Genomic DNA, 17408 nt, shown 5'->3' on the forward strand with positions numbered 1-17408 from the left:
AATCGAAATAGTGGTCTGCAAGCTTGACTGCAGCCACAGCACATCGCACCGAAAGGTTTCGAGAACGCACGTTTATGTGGTCGATGCAAGACGAGACCAGCTGCCCAGATAAGTATTCCTGACGTGCAGGGCTGCGGAGTCTCTAGTCCCCACTTTGATAAGGTGGCCAGATAATCTGCGACCGTTGGCACAGTGGGGCGTAGAATATCGATATTCATATCACCGATAATGGACATGTGTTCTTCACGGGATACTGATGACATTGCAGAATGAAGCTCAGCTAAAAAGATTCTACCGTTAGAACAAGGAGGGCGGTAAATTGTGAGAAGAACCAACGACAACCTGGGGGCACTCAGGCGGAGCGCAACCACTTCTGCTTGAGTGAAAGTAATACTAATTTCAAAAACGGACCAAGAGTCTAACAAAAACTGCGATTCCTCTTCCTGTTCCTTGTAGGCGAGTGTAAGAATATAACTGGTAACCTGGCAGCGGGGAATGTGATAACACATTTGACGAAACGTTCACTTCCGTGAGAGCAACAATGTCAAAACTTGAATGAAAAGGGTGAGTTAGCGCACAAAAATGGTGCCAGTGTTTCCGTATACTGCGAATATTAACAAGAGTAAATTGAAATGAATTGCCTGTGTGATGCTGAATGAACTTCCGGACTTCAGAAAAATCGGAACACTTCACGAAACCAATGTCAGACATGGTTATGTTAGTTTTTCAAGATCAGAAAGCTTGCTGATGCGAATGAGAGGTGCGCCTTCGGACTATTTGGTCCAGACGAACTCAAAACCCTATTCTTTACCACAAGACTTGGCTAGTCGGAACAACTTGCGATTGACCTGAGACAGGTTGTCGTTAAAAAATAGCCGAGGAAACTGATCGTCTTGCACCAAATCGGGAAGGCCCTTCCAAGCCCCGAGCTATTTCTCCTTAACAGAAATTGACTGAGTTCACACTAGAATCGGTGGAATATAGTCGCCTCTGGATGGCAGCCGATGTATTGCTGAGATATCTGCTGGTTGAAAATCATTTATGTATAGCTTGCCATACAACGCACTTAATAAAGAGTGCAGGTTTTCATCAGAGTTGAGTGGAAGGCCGTGAATCCCGAAGTTACATCTCCTGATGTATTGTTCGAGGTCTTTTATCTCCCCACTCATCCTGTCAATGACTTGTGTCTGGGAAACTACTGTTGAAGACAGCGATTGAACTTGTGTTCGAAGGTCTGCAAGCTCAGCCTAATTAGTGGTCACTGTAGAAAGCACTGAGTCATACCGTGACGAGAGGAAATCAGTAGCAGACTGTATATCCTCGACTACTGAAGCAACCTTTTCACTAGTTTCCTTGAAAAACAATAGTTCTTCAATATCACCATCAGTGCTGCAACAGTTGTAGTCAAAGAATCCAGTTTTACATTCAGAGCAGACAGTTGCTGCGAGAATGAACCGTCACCTGGGGTCGATGCTACGTCGGGTTGCTTAACGGAATCAATCCTGCATGAAGGACATTTCCACGTTTCACGCTTTACTGTACACATCTGACGAGCAGTTTTTCCCCAGGTGAAATTCGCGATCACAGGTACTACTCATGAACCTTCTATCTTTCGGTATGGCTTTTGAACAAGAAGTACACGAAGAAGTAATGGTGCAATGAGCGGCAAAACCCAAAAAATGATGCATTGCAACAGATGTAACCAACACTCAGCTGCCAAAAGCAAAGCAAACGTTTAGTCCAGGACAAAGGATTGCCGCTGACTGCAACGATCCACGGTTGGCGGCCTTTAAATAATCGGTGATCGACGTCAGGGGAGAGATCATTGGCATGTCCAGAGCCAATGAACTCAAGGATGGCTTGCTACGCCTTAACTGCAGCCTCCTTGAGATCCACATGCGTAGATCAGTCACCAAAATCATTGGCGAAGATGATAGCCGTTGATAATACGAGTGGTTTTCCAGATGATTCGGTCCCACGGACTGCAGAACCTGCCAAAAGTGACGTAAACGTTTAGTCCAGTACAAAGGTTTACCGCTGACTGCAACGATCCACGAAGTTGCGGCCTTTATATTATAGGTGATCGACGCCAGGGGTACATCATTGGCAGGTCCTTATTTATTTATTTTGTGATTAATAAATTTATTTCAGAATACTGCAGGCCACTGCTTGGCCCAAGCAGGAATGAATTTACATTGTTACATAACAAAAAGAATAAAATTATACAATAATAAACACACAGATACGAAAAGAATAAACCAAAATAATAAAACCAAAAGAATAATATTATACAATATTAACAGCACACGGGTGCAAAACATAAATATAAACAATATTAGCAGGTAAGTAGACGATGTAAGGCATTAGAAAAATTTTGTGAGGAAAAAACAGATGCCGGTAACGAATTCCAATCTTGTTCTGTTCTAGGGAATAAACTATATAAAACTTAGTTTTGGCGAAAAGGGGAGCAAGTGAATGCTAATGAACGCCCCGAGTCTTTCTCACTAGAGGACGCTCAATGCACTCTGGAAGCTTGAGTTTATTTTTTCCTGTTAAACTATTAAATAAGAATATCAATCTATTAATTTTTCTGCGGGTTTCTGGTGTATGAATGTAATTGAGATCATAAACTGCGAGGGAGAGTCTTCCGTATTGTATTTTCCGTATATAAACCAAACCGCTTTCCTATTGACTATTTCAAGAATCATTATGTCTTTTTCATGTATGGGTCCCACAATACTGAAGAATATTCAAGTAATGACCACACACAATTTTCGTAAGGCAATTTTTTTTATATGTGCTGTGGCAGTTTTCAGTTTTCTTCGTAAAACCCATATCTTTCGTAATGAAGCTTTAGAAATATTAGTAATGTGTGCCTACCATTCTAACTTACTGTCAAGTGTTACACCTAAATATTTATATTTCTCAACTTCCAAAATCATATTGCCGCGAAGAAGGTAAGGAAGCAAACTGGGAGACTTTTTTCTAGTTATAAGCAAGAGAACAGTGTTTTCACTATTAAGTTCCATGGCCCATTTCAGACACCATTCTTCAATGGCAAAAACTGATTTTTGTACACAGCTGTGGTCATGTTCAAATGAAATTTGTTTAAACACAGCACAGTCGTCTGCGAATAACTTAACAGAGACCTCTTCAGGAGCAACCGTAACTAAATCATTGACATATATTCTATATAGGCCCAGAGCCAACGAAGTCAAGGATGGCTTGCTATGTCGAAAGTGCAGCCTCCTTGAGATCCGCATGCGATGATCAGTCACCAGAATCAGTTGCGAAGATGATAGGCGTTGATTATACGAGCGGTTTTCCAGCTGATGCTGTTCCACGACCTGCAAAGCCTGCCAAAACAAAGCAAACGTTTAGTTCAGGACAAAGGTTTGCCGCTGACTGCCACCAGATTGCTACTGCTGCGGCGCAGCTCGGCATTTTGGCGAGCTGAAGCACGAAACACTCGAAACGACTCAAGAGGCATGCCTGCAGTTAATAAAGTGGTCCCATTGGCTGTATAGAACCCAGATGCCGCCTGTAGATGGCGTTGCGATGCAGTTTTCCGGTGCTCCGGCTCCCGCCGCGTGGAGTATACCACTTTTGTCCCAAATAGTACAGCATACCAGGGGCATGCTAAATTGGCCACTCCTATTCCTGTTTAGATTGAAGGCTTGTAAAGGCTGCGCAAGTCATAACAGCTGCTATTTGAAATTTTTTTCAGGTGATTATGTTCAGCTCAATGGAAACACTGGCGTCTTAAGGAAAACTCAATCTCCTGCTTTGGAAGAAGATTAATGCCGCTTGCGAGGAACAAGTGCAATGTCTGTCTCCGCCTGGACAAAAGCAAAAGCCGCGAACCTTCTCTGTTTCAAACCTGCGATTTATATATGATACTTTTAAATAAACGCCGATATCACATCTGCTTTCAACATATCCAGACTTCAGATTTTTTTTACTGCGTTCATTATATATCTGAAGAGTACAGGTTGGAAACTACCGGACACCACGGGCAAATAACGCTACGGGCAAATAACTCGCTGCGCCAGTGCTTCTTAACTGCGTGTGAATTGCGCCGGAAAAGCATGTTGCAATTGTTTCACACTGCAGTGGTCAAAAGATGGAACCTAAATTACAGAGTCTGGGGACACCATCTGCACGGAGTTTGCGTAAGACACTGCCTAACTGCACCACTGGGTGCATGTCTCACACGCCTAAAAATGGTAACGTTGCACTTACAATTCTCCAGGAATAGAGTGACATCACTTTGAAGTAGTCTCGACCACTGGTGTCGCAGGAACAAACACGCGAAGGATAAGGTGTGCGCTTAACCTCCAGGGCAGTATGATCGCATTTCGCTCTAAAACGCGGTCGTCGCGGCCGGTAGTGACGTAGCGTTGCGTGCGAGTGCAGTGCAAGATGTGACCAGAGCGCCCTGAGCATGACGAGAGACGCGCGCCTGATTCATGCCATTGCTCTGCATTATGGACTGCCCCTTTCAGTCCTGCTTTCCTGGCACATTCAAGGGCCCGCTTGCACGAAACAGATCCGAGTCATGTTCTCCAGTCTAGCGTTAATCACTGTGGGAAATTAAAATTTGGTTTAGTATAGGGAATGACTTATTTACTCACTTTTCGGTGAACACCTAAACGGCGCCATTGGGGAGCGGAGAAAACTGAAGTGAAAGAAGGAGAAGAGAGGTGCCGTAGTGAAGGTTTCCGGAATAATTTCGACCAACTGGGGATCTCTAATTTGGACTGCTATCGCACCTGACTAGGGCGCCTTTTGTGTTCCGCCTCCATCGAAACGCGGCCTCAGCGGTCGGGTTCGAACCCCTGTACTCCGGCACAGTAGCCAGAACGATGTTAGAAGGGGTCTATGTAGACCATCTGCTGGATATGAGGGCAAGAAAGATTTGCTGATAGACACTTCAACCGCGTCGGGAGGCAACAACACGAATGTGAGCCGGAAACTTACGGGAAGTGATGTCTTTTATGGCCCCAAGCAATATATATATTCATTTGTTTCATGGCGGTTTCACGTCCCAAAGCGAGTCAGGCTATGAAGGACGCTGTAGTGAAGGTCGCCAAAAATTTCGAGCACTTGCAGTTTTTTAATGTGCACTGGGCAATCGCAACTCTACACGGGCCCCTAGAATTTCGCCTCTATCGAAATGGTAGTGTTCACTGATCTATACAAGCGATGGAAAAACTTTAAAAGAAAACTTTTACTACAAATCGCAATAATGGCCCATTACGTTCAATATTGCCAGAAGAGTTCCTTACATTTTTTCGATTTTCGAAATTTTTGTCGAAGAATGTTGTACATGTATTTCGTGTTCGCACCGTTTGATATAATATTAATGAGAATGATGCGTACTCGTAATTTGGGTTTCTCAGCTAATGGCACCCGATAGGAGTGGCCACGACCCAGGTAGCACATGACAGCGGGCCAATATTAAAAAGCCATCGGCAAAGAGTGGCCCTAAGTAGGCGCAGAGTTGCCAATGAGGATCTGATATTGGCTGCGCCATCAAAAAATCATAACTGTGATGGGCCATGTTAACCAGAGTTCTCCCATTCTTTGCCAGAATTGGGTAAGCCATTTTCAAAGTCTGGCTATCGTGGGCGATGTTAGCCAGAGTTCTCCCGCTCTTTGCCAGAATTGGCTAAGCCATTTTAGAAATCTGGCTATCATGGGCGATGTTAACCAGAGTTATCCCACTCTTTGCCAGAATTCACTACGCCATTTTCGAAACCTGGCTATATTGGCCTTTGCTTGCCTCCCCTTATCCTGTGTTAAAAGTATACTTGCAGGTGTTGGTGAACATTGCACCATCCATTATACTGGGTAGAACATTGATTTTATAATTTATAATTTATAATAGTTTATAATTTTCGATCGCGCTAAAACTTGTTTGAGCTCCTGGGCTGCGCTTGGGCGAGTTGAAGAATTTGAAGTTTTATTAACCTTTTTCTTACCGAACACTTTCGCGGTATATGTGTGGAGTTGGATAAACAACGAATATTTTCCGAATGCGCAGTCGGAGATAGAGGCATGGTTACGACGAAAAAACTCAAATGAACCGAATTAAGCTGTCAGCAGATCGCGCCGGCCAGAGGGAGCTCTCGCACAGGAGAAACTAAAGGAGCAGCGTGTGGACGCCGTCGAGGCGCGGCGCGGCGACGTCTGCCGCGGGCTCCGCCGCTGATGAATTGTGCTCTAAGGTGCTTCCCAACAATTTCCAAACGCATTCCGAAGCATCCCAAACGCATTAGCTCGCTGTGTGCTGCTGCCATCGACTTTTGTTCGGTCCGTTCTCTGATTTTGAGTTGTGCAACGACGTGACGGAGACTTCGGTGGTGGTCAGTCGTATGTGCATATTCCGCCACAGAGGAACCGCTCTGTCGCATAAGGCCCGTTTCACATGCTGCAACTAGAAAGAAAACAGTCGGCCTAGCCGGTGATGCCGCAGTGCGATTTTCGGCCGGTGCTTTCACATGCCACTCCGCAGCGAATTCGGTCAAAGGGACAGTCAAAGTTTCATGATGTTTGCAAAGGCAATCCATGAATAAACGCGACCGAAACGCTACACGAAAGGTATTGATGATGTTATGACGAGTGTATTTTTAGATGTGGGGCATTATTTCAATGTTTTCATTAGAATAAACAGTTTTGCTTCCGCCGCTTCAACAGCTCCCGCGTGACTGCACGTCGCACGCAGTCTCGGCGCTCCCCATTGTTCAGTCACTGAGCGAGCACAACGATGCTGCGACTGAATACCAACCGGGCGGAACTCGATCGCCAGCCGTCTGCGACTAGACCGATGGAGTTTGCAGTGTCGCCGGCGAAAATCGCATCCATGTGAATCGGGCTTAATGCCGACGACGACACCATCCAGACAGACAAATACGGATCTGTAGAATTCTATCGTTAATACTGGGAACTAGAAGCGGCTGCAACTGATCACTAACAATCCTTTGAAAAAGTCTGGTAAATTTAGTAATTAACTAATATGCGCTGGCATGACCCAGTTGTAATGATTCGTGTAACTAGATATGGCTTAGCCACACCGCTAATAAAAAAAATACTTTTCTGGGAAGTGCAGAGACAGAGCTTACGCGCTGTTGCCTTTGTCCAATTTCTGGGCATAATAACCCACCTATTTGTATGAACTTTATGTATTTTAAACCGTTTTTGCACGCTCTGCTTGCGCGAGTATCTGAAAACCAGTCCAAGAGGGCTTCCTTCTAAAAAAATCAAATGACTTTCATTTAATGATTTTTTTAATGAGAAAAGCGCTTTTTTGCTTCACTCTAAAGAATTCACTGCCACACTGCGCAGTGGGTGTCTGCTTAATAGAGATACTAAATCAAACGTAATAACTTAGTGTAAGTTCAACGTCCAGAAACGATAAGCAGTGGCCTCGTAATTTACAATTATAAGTTGCGCACGCGTGAAACATTAGGCCGCCGCTTCAACACGCGGTAAGAGAATATTCCTACGCTTCCCTACGTCGTTCGCTGTGATCGCGCCTTCCCCTGTGTTTTCCGATATGAGAACAGTGGTACACCAAACACGGCGAGACAGGAATTCAAAGCAATTACACAAGCACTGGTCAGGTAGAAAATAATACTGAAGGGGTTATCAACAATGAGCAAGAGTTAGTGGCGTACAAAAAAAAACATACATACAGTACAGTAGGAATACCAATGAAATGCAGCAGGTATGCATAATAAAATTTCACACGGGGGTTCAAAAGATGCCTCATTTTCTTCTTGAGTTGATGAATGTTGAAACTCTCTTGGGCACAAGCAATTAATGTTGGATATGTGTTGCATAAAACTGTTATTTTGTGATCTGTAGTCTGGGTGCCGTAGTAAGTACGAGGCCTAGAACCAAAGAAATTGTGCGCAAGTTATGAGTGATTGCTCTATTCAAATAAGAACGGGAAAAAAATTGAAAGTCATGTTTTATTTTTTGGTAGATTAGGAGTGCTAAGGAGTGTTTGTAGCATAGAAAAACCGGTGACACCTTACAAGAGGTAAACATGTCATTAGCACTAATAGTATATCTACCCAAAGTGCGCAAGGCTCTTTTTTGTAGAGCGAACAACCTATCCGAGTCAGTTTTATTACATATTCCCCACACTAAGAGCCTATACACAATATGAGAGTGAATAAGAGAAAAATATAACTGTTTTTTTTATTTAGAGAATGGACACGCAATTCCATCTACGTCGACATCAGACGGCATTTGATATACATGCGCTGGGATGCCTGCCATATTTAAACTAGCTGATGAAAAAGACACAGCATCGCATTTCGGGAAAAACTTTCGCGCTGCTTCTTTGGCGAAATCATCTGGCTACAATTTAGCCACGAAGCATGTGGTTGCCGCTGCGTCAGTCGAACGGCGACCACGTTCCATTGTACGGAATGCCCACCAGAGAGAGGCATTCGAGGATTTTGCAGAAAATTGTTCGCACCACGCATGCCACTGCCGCCGAGAGAGGTCGCGTTCATATTTGCGTGCCTTAGCTGTATGATAGTGCAATCGCATACGTGCCTGCGACGACGTAGGGTCTCTCGTAGCAGCCAGCTCGGGTTGACGGCGTGCCGCCCACAAGTTACGAAGGCCGAGGTCTGCTGCCGGTCGACCAAGATCAGTCCAGGTGGTAGTTGTAGCACTGTTGAGAGCTGTTTGTATGCGCTCAACAAGGATTGGCGAAGAATCTGAGGAGAGATTGTGCATACAGGAGCGGAAAGTGTCCCAGTTGATCACAGAACATTTGTAGCGTAAAAGTCGGAAATGTAAGGCGTGAAGACCGATGATGATAGGGTGATGATCACTTCCCAAGCAGTCTGGCTCCATGTGCCAAGAGGGAGTACCCGGACCCGACCACCACGTCAAGTCTGGAGCATAAGAAGCACTGCGAGTTTGACGCACTGGCCGTGTTGCGGTCCCAGGATGATTGAGCAGCACAAATTGGGCATCCGTGAAGGCGTCCCGCACACGCCTGCCACGAGGGTTTGGATTTGGGTACCCCCAATCCTGGAGAGGGGCGTTGAAGTCGCCTCCGACTAAAATCGGACACCCGGGATACTGCCGACGGACACTTGTTAGCCAGCCAAGATTAATACGGAAGGAAGCACCACCGGCTGGTCTAACGTAAAATGAAACGACCACAATGGTTCCCTTCTTAAGTTTCGCAGCCACTGCCACTACCTCTTGATACGACGTGCACCAGTTTTTGAGAGCAAGGCGTACATGCGGAAAACGTTACGCAACCGCCTTTCCCTTGGGAGCAGCAGTTTGTACACGACGGTCTATCATTGAAGGATATATGTAGGCACTGAAGCCTGGAATCGATGGCAAGGCGTTTGTTTCCTGTAGCAGCATGGCCCATACCTAGAATTTGTGAATTTGTAGTCGGGTCTTGAGCTCTCCCACCTTCGTGAAAATGCCTCTGCAGTTCCACAGCAGCACACCAGCACGATTGGAACTTGCCATTTCTATTTACTAGCCCAAGTGCTGCGGAATCACGGACGTCAGGTTGGACAACTGGTTGACCATGAACCGGAGCAAAGAAGTAGCAGTGTTGTCCAGTGGCATTGCGGTAATCTGGGAAGAGGCGGCAGGAAATGACAGTGGTGGGCGACAGGAAGGCGACGTTGCTGCGCTATTGATAGATGCGGTGGATGATTCCGCTGCCCGTCTACGTCGAGCGAGCAGTTCACGGTGTTGCCGGAACTTGGTGACCTCCGCTAAAAGACATGCGTTTTTTTCGTCGACTGCGGTCATATCGTCGTGCGGTAGTTCAGGCACACTGCGCTGCTTTGCTGGCTGTTTTCGGATGCGTTCTTTTCGCACAGTGCCGTTAGAGGACCGCTGAGATGAAGGATCATGCGAGGTGTGCTCAGGGAGCTCCGGCCACTTGTCGTCATCCCACTGGAGAGCTGCAAACCGATTGGATGCTGCAATGAAGTTATACTGTCTTGTATTGGCCATAGCTTAGTCATTAGACGACGAGCCTGTTGTGTTGCCTTTTGCTTTGTCGGACAGCTTCGAGATGTTATCTCGTGGTCGTCGGATTTACAAAGGCCGCATCGATAAGCCACTTTCCCTTTCGATGTACTTTCACCGGCAGCAGTGAACGGGCGGGATTTGTGCATATGTCCAGTACGGAAGCAGGTATAGCAATATACCGCACTCGGTTTATATGGCCGAGGCCGTAAAATACAACCATAATAGTACAGACGGGCTGGTAGCGTCAGAGGGCCTTGCAAGGTGACTATGCAAGAGCGCCCCTTTCCCATGCGTCGGGCCTGGATGACACGGTGCGTGGGACAGCATAGCTCACGCTGGAGGGCAGTTTGATCCTCAGTGATATCGACGTTGTAGACGACGCAGCGCTGCAAGTCGGTGCCTTCAACTAAATACACTTGTACTAGCACTGAGATTTCGCTTGTCAGTGAAATACTGGTGAGCGTTTGCAGCCATTCTACGGCAGTCAGAGCCGGAAGCCATACTGCAATGGTGTTGGACTTTGTCCTGGCTGTGAAGCCCCGAAAACATTTGGTTCCGAGGCATGCGTCCAAGTTAGCTTGTAAAATCTTCAGAAGGCGAGGATGCAGTTCTCTTCAAATAGGGCACGTATTTACGTGGGTGGCGGAGTTTTTCTTAAGAGGCTGTGCAGCCACTTTAGCAGGGACACCCTTTACGCACTTTCTTCTAGCAGTTTCTCGCATGCGCAGCTACGTGCTGCACTGTTCGTGCACCCTCCCCCCCCCCCCCAATAAAAAAAAATCTTCGTTTCTCCATCTTTCAGATGGAAATTTTTCTTGCGACCACACAAGCTCTGGAAAAAAAATGGCTATCCCCACTGCAGCCACCACCCCTCCTTCCCTGCATCTTCGTTGTCTCCCCTGTCATTCGTCACAGCGCGATGCATCGCCACGACACATTCTTGCCTGGACGAGTCTTGCCTTGTCTGGCACGGCGGCGCCCAATCGCACAACCAGCGCGGCGAAAGAGCATGCACACTCGAGCTTGCTCCGTTCTAGTCTGCGCAAGCGGAAACCCACATCTGATACTATATGAGAGCTCCGACGCGGTTCACTACCCTGGCCTGCAATACCTACTTGTAAGTACTACAAATATTTTATCTCGAGATACGTTCGGAAATGAATGTGATTTTGGGAGCAAGTGTTGCTTTCACTACATGCAGCTTTATTTTTTCCGGCAGTAAAAGAGAGCGAAACAAAGCACGAGGACGACTTCTATGTACCCACTCTCATTGCGAAATATCTGGCTTGACGTCGTGTGCAGTGTAAACCTGCTCGAATGGTAAGAACTTTATTTTTCGTCTTCCGTCCGATGAGTTCTTCAAACATTCACTACTTTGTCGAAAAGCGGCTTTGAAATCATGTGACCTGACATCCGATGCATTCAGGAATACATTTGTCATGTACCGATTATGCAGAACAGAAATCAGAATTACTTAGTGTTCCACTCCAGAGCAGCCGGTAAGGATATGTGTACTACTTCCGTACTGTTTCTCTTTGGCTTTCACACTTGCATGCGCAATTGAAAATCCGCAATTTCTGGTTAAAGCTTTTGCCAACGTTTTCTCTGAATGAAAAAAAGACATTACTCTGGATTGTCAGACCGGTGTTTTGTGTGGTTTTCAAGTCAGTTTCGAATCAAATATTACATGCAATTGTAACGACTAGGCTGAACTGTTGGATTAAAAGAAAAGTGTCCTGACTTTCTTCCGTCCAGCGTATTTATTTTTAACCCCATCCAAGAAACAAACTTTGTTGAAAACTTGTTTCGACGTCAATGTGGAGAAGCTACAACGTGTCGATCTTTACCTGAATGAAAAATGAGCTGTCAATTTAGAGACACGCAGTTATGATATTAAAACAAAATAATACATTAATTTCTTTCCAATATCACACTAATTTGTTTTTGCCACATTGAATATCTTTAAAGAAGGTGCGACGGCGCATTATAATAAAGTCAACCATTTCGAACAAGGAGAATTAAATTTCATTTTGTGCAATTAATGCGGTGTTAGCTACAAATTATCCTGTAAAATGTGCTGCGAGTGTTTTTCGCAGACTGTGCCTCACAAAATTCAGTGTTATTTAATCATTTCTGTTTCTGTTTTTTGACGGCCATATTTAGCTCACCATGACATCATGCATCTCTCTGGAGGTTCGACGCATCGTGAGGTCATCGTGAGGACGAGGAATTTGTTTGAATGCAGTGAAGAGTCCTCTTGGAAGAAGAGTGCAACGATTACTTCAGATATGACTGATCAGTTCACACGAGGACAGCTTCGTTAATCATTTTATGGATGTCTTAGCCGTGTTAAAACAACTTGCCGAGCTGCGTTGTCCAACCTCAATCATCGGCACGCAGCAAACTTAAAAATAAATGATTTTCCCACAGCCTCTGCCACCATGCTCTTGGGGTCTCCTTTCTTTTAATTACCAGCATGGCTGGTAGCCGCGCAAGTCATCCTGATCGTGCTAGAAGCGTGATCCTTGTAACTCGATAATAAACCGGTCTTTTTCCAGAATTCGGCATCCTCATTTATGAATATTCACTAGGTTGAAGTCATTTGCCAGTGGGTTGTTATGTTGCATGGGCCAATTTTCGATAGCAGGATACCAGTGTTTGAAATCTGGATTTCAGTGTTTGAAATCTGGATATGTCAGTGTTCGAAATCTGGATATGTCAGTGTTTGAAAGCTGGATATGCCAGTGTTTGAAAGCTAGATGCCAGTGTTCGAAAGCTGGAAAGCCAGTCCGAGGCTTTTACTGCCCCATGTCGCGGAACAAACGTCAGGCCTGCGTTGGCCGTACGTTGGCCCAAAACTGGCCTGAAAGTGCAGCCTGAAAGTGTCAGAGTGGTAGCGCTTTGCCTAAATGCCAATGCAGGACCGCCGTTCATGTCAATTTTTGACAATGATCGCCCGGTGTTTGCCCGATTCTGTTCTACTGCCTAGGTTGTCTTCTCGAGGTTAACATAGTCGGATGGCAATTACGATTTCGCCAGCAGAACGGAAGCTTACAGCATATTATGGGAAGCCTGTATTGCTCCCGTTTTTACGCGGCTTACCATCAAATGCGGGGCGGGCCAGGTGAAGGATCATTGGCCCCTTCGTGAGAGAAGTGGAAAGAGCGATTCCGGCGGAGCGAGTGGCAAATGACTCCTTCGTTGATATTTAATAGCAGCTAGCTCGCCCAATTTATGTATCATTTGCAGTAGATAACATCTGAGTGTTGTGGGGTTAAAATAACGGGGCAAATGCGTTCGCCCCGCTTAACCACGGCTGACAGTTGGAAACCGCCGCATCGCACCCTGTGATTTTGAGTGCACGCAGACCACGGCGGGCCTCGCTCTGAAGGGAACAAAGGAACGAAACTCTGGCTGACAAAAGCAAGCATTTATTGCTGCAACAACAAAATACGCTAAAGAATCGAAGTTTTCCGACTCACCACCAAGGCTACGAGTGAATGTTCGCCCACGCTAGGTCAAGGCAGAAGCTCCACGGCCGGACGAGACGAGTTCACAGGAATGTCCCCTTGAGGCCTCACCTCGCTAGCAGGTGGCAAAGCGCCGCGCCGAAACATCCGGACGCGACGAGTTCCCGAGCCGAAGAGAGCTGTATCACGCGCGCGGGAAACAGCTAAGTTAAGCTATCAAAAAAGAACGCTGAGGGGTAACACATCCTAGAGGGGACGAAGCAGGCCGAGTCACCACAGTGTACACGTGTTGTAGTACCCTTTCGATGCCTGGAGCATAGGCTTCAGGCGCCAGGTGGAGTCAATGGCGTCGCATTCCCGGCGTGGGATAGAGAATGCCATCCCATATCCAAATAATGGCAGCCGAACTTGAGGCATGCATTTGGCCCAACGGACGACATTCAGTTCGGTGCGAGGAGTGCCCGACCAGACCAGAACAGCGCTATGCTTGACCGAAATTCGGGATTGCCAGCAAAGTTACTACCATTTCTTCACGGCAAGGTGAGTGCAGTAGTGGATTATTGAATTGGCTGACATGATAGGCTTTATGCTTCAGCGCTTGTTTTTTTTTGCGAAATGTTGGGGAAATTCAGCCACGAGGTGCGCATATGGAGCGCAAGACAAAGCCGTCCACGGAGGCCAGCGGACACGAAGCGAACGAGTGCAGAAGCCGGAAAGGCTTAGTTTGGTTTATGGGGTTCAACGTCCCAAAGCGACTGAGGCTCTGAGGGACACCGTAGTGGACGACACCGAATAATTTCGACCACCTGGGGTTGGTTAACGTGCACTGAAAGGAGCAAAGCAGCTGCTGCGGATCAGGTAGCAGCAAATCTGTTGAACGATGGAGGGGAGATTGTGCTGGAAAAAATACCCACCTTGTATCAGCAATGCTTTACGACCTCGAGCGTACGAGAAGCTTGGAAGAATGCTGGCATAATTATAGTCAGTAAGAAAAGGAGGCGTCAAGGTGTTGAAAAATTACAGACCGCTCAGCTGTAATAAATAAAATAAATAAAAATTCATAAATAAATAAAATCCCTGGATAACGCAGGACCTGCTGCGCAAATTAAAGGTTAAAAAAAGCTGTTTGCAAAGTTCGTTAAATACCGTGACCCATCAAAGCTACAGAAATCTAAGAAATACCGGAATTCTCTTAACCGAGAGCTGAAATCCGCGAAGTTTAATTACTACAACAGCGCTTTCTCCTCCATGTCTGGTAAAAATATGAGCGCGGAATGGTGGCAACTTAATAAAACTATTAAACCGGAATCCCAAACCTACTGTCGCCTCAGTAATGAAAGACGGCATAGCCATTAGCGGAGACGATCTCTCAAAGGCATTTAATGACCATTTTTCGAGCATCACAAAAACAATGCTCTTTTCTACCGCACCGACTGCCGGTTACGCTTTGCGAACACCAACTGTTGCTGAGTCTATATTCATTTTCCCCACAACTGTAGCTAAAGTCGTAGCAGTTTTTAGTAACCTAAAATGTAGCAGTGCAGCACTATTGTCAGGTAGCACAGAAGCCGAATTATTTTCGCGAGCCAATAACTTCCCGGAGTATCTTCACGAGTGGTGAAGAAATAATAATCTGAAAGTGAATTCTGATAAGGCGAATGCCGTTTTATTCCGAACAAGAAACAAACCTGTTCATGCGAACTTCACCCTATCACTAGAACGCAAAACGATTGCACTCGTGCAAAACATAAAATGCTTAGGAGTAATCTTCGCAGAGTGTCTCACCTGGGACGAGCAGATCAATCATGTTCGGAAGCAACTGAATCGCTTCAACCGTCTTATTTGCCAACATATGGACACACTTCCGTCTCAAGTAAAGGTCCTTATTTATCAAGCATTCTTTCTCCCATCACTGACATACTGTCTCACAGTTTGGGGAACGACGACCCAGCACAACATATCCAAAGTAATAAGAGCATAAAAGCGGGCAATTAGACTAATAGCAAACGTATCGTGCACCCACAGACATTCATACTTCATTAAATTTGGCATTCTAAAGATCACTTCTTTGTTTCCTTTCAGATTGCTATCAATGTACAAAACTGCTGTTATTACTAACAATGAATGCACTCTCTCGCTTCTAAAAATATCTCGCTATTCAATGGTGTATGTTACCCGCGCTCATTTTCCTTGGTCATTGCCTCTTTGTCGCACCAAATACGGTATGCAATCATTGTCTTTTATTATTTCAAAATACCTGAACATTATAAAAATAACAACATATCACTAAGAGATGTCACAGTGAAGAGCCTAAAAAACATTTTGTACCTTTTTGAACACGTTTAGCTTGAACTAAGATTATAACGCGGGTAAATTCTGCTTATGCTGTACACTTAGATGATGTTGTGCTTTTGTTTTGTAGTATTTACATCGCCTTTTTTTTATTGTGATGCTAAATGTTGAAATGCTGTATTTATTTCATGTTCATACTTTAGTTTCTGTTTTGACTGCCTCACCTGTAGCTGTCTTGTGAAGAACTGAGGCAATAGGCTGCCTCGGCAATGTGGGCGTAGGGTGCCTGTCAAGCAGCATTTAAGCAGCTTTTTTCCCTGCGTCCTTTCTTTCTGTGATACCAGTACCACTAAGAGCGCGAAATACACTTGAACTTCAACAACTTCAATAACAAAAATGCAATACAAATACAACTACAAAAATACAAATAGAAAAAATACAGAACACAACTAATAATAGATGAAGAAAAGCATGCACTGAAGAACAACCACGCTCAAAAAGACAAAAACACTAATGAAATGAAAAGAGACGCGCAAAAGATCTGTGCGCCATGTCACACATCAGATAAGAATGATGCGAAATTGACCTTCAGTGCAGAACTCAGTGACGCCAGCCGGTAGCCTGTTCCAATCATTGATCTTCCGTGAAAAGTACGTAGCTTTGTAAATATGCCTTACATTTAATCTCTCCTATCTTCCAGTGATGATCAAGTCGTCTAGAAAGAAAAGTGAGGTTGAAGCAGGTACCGGTCTTTGTCAATGATCAACCTTCCAAAATAGATGTGATGCATGATTTGAAACCTCAAATGTTTCCTACGATTAGCTATAGATCCCCTACCATGGTGGTTTTTGAGAGACGTGAGACTAGTTGCGAAGCTGTAAATATTGGACACAAATCTCGCAGCATTATTCTGGACGCGCTCGAGCATGTCACATAAGTAAGCAAACTGAGGGTCCCATACAGGGCAGGCATATTCAAGAATTGGTCGTATGTAAAGGAAATACAGGAGTTGTTTGGCATTATACATCGCTTTATTGAAATTTCTTTTTAAGATATTAAGCATTCTGCACGCCTCGGATGTGATATAGTCAACTTTGTCGTCCACGTTAGGTTATATGTAAAATAAACACTGAGATACCTACATTCAAGTACTTTTTGCAAGGGAATATAATGTAATGAGTAACTTGTTTGTAAAGGGGAACGCTTTCGAGTGAAGGAAATAAAATGGCACTTTTTAGCGTACAAAGACATTTGCCATTTTGAGCACCAGCACTGGATGGAATCAAAGTTTTGCTGAAGTTTTAAGGCATCAGAGGAACTTTCCATAACATGGTAAATGACACAGTCGTCAGCATATAGCCGAGGTTTGCAGGTAAGATCCAAGACAATATTATTGATATGAATCAGAAAAAGAAGAGATCCAAGTACAGACCCTTGCGGTACACCTGAGGAAACGTTTACGAAATCTTAGTGCGAACCATTAATCAAAACTCGCTGTATGCGGCCCTGAAGATACGAATAAAGCCAGTCGATGACAGTGGGGTGCAGACCAAGACAACTTAACTTATGCAATAATATCAAATGAGGTACAAAGTCAAAGGCTTTCTTAAAATC

General features: G+C 45.0%; 1 protein-coding gene across 10 annotated transcripts in view; it reads left to right on the plus strand.

The window, feature by feature from the left end:
* The window catches only part of LOC144127822 (rifampicin phosphotransferase-like), a 685750-nt gene that overhangs the window by 637516 nt on the left and 30826 nt on the right, over positions 1 to 17408 (plus strand). For 5 of the 10 annotated variants that reach the window (XR_013313574.1, XR_013313577.1, XR_013313576.1 and 2 more), the window contains 3 exons: positions 10835 to 11149; positions 11252 to 11352; positions 12196 to 12597. The exons of 1 other annotated variant lie outside the window; for it this stretch is intronic. Coding sequence is in view for 2 of the 9 variants with exons in the window: in XM_077660765.1 (XP_077516891.1) it covers positions 3728 to 3801 (74 nt within the window). In the remaining 7 variants the exon portion in view is untranslated. Of the gene's footprint in view, positions 1 to 3727; positions 3924 to 10834; positions 11150 to 11251; positions 11353 to 12195; positions 12598 to 17408 lie in introns of those variants that run through there. 4 more of the 10 variants (XM_077660765.1, XM_077660766.1, XM_077660769.1 and 1 more) reach the window with 3 other exon arrangements.

This window comes from Amblyomma americanum, chromosome 4 (genome assembly GCF_052857255.1).
Source record: "Amblyomma americanum isolate KBUSLIRL-KWMA chromosome 4, ASM5285725v1, whole genome shotgun sequence".
Lineage (NCBI taxonomy): Eukaryota > Metazoa > Arthropoda > Arachnida > Ixodida > Ixodidae > Amblyomma > Amblyomma americanum.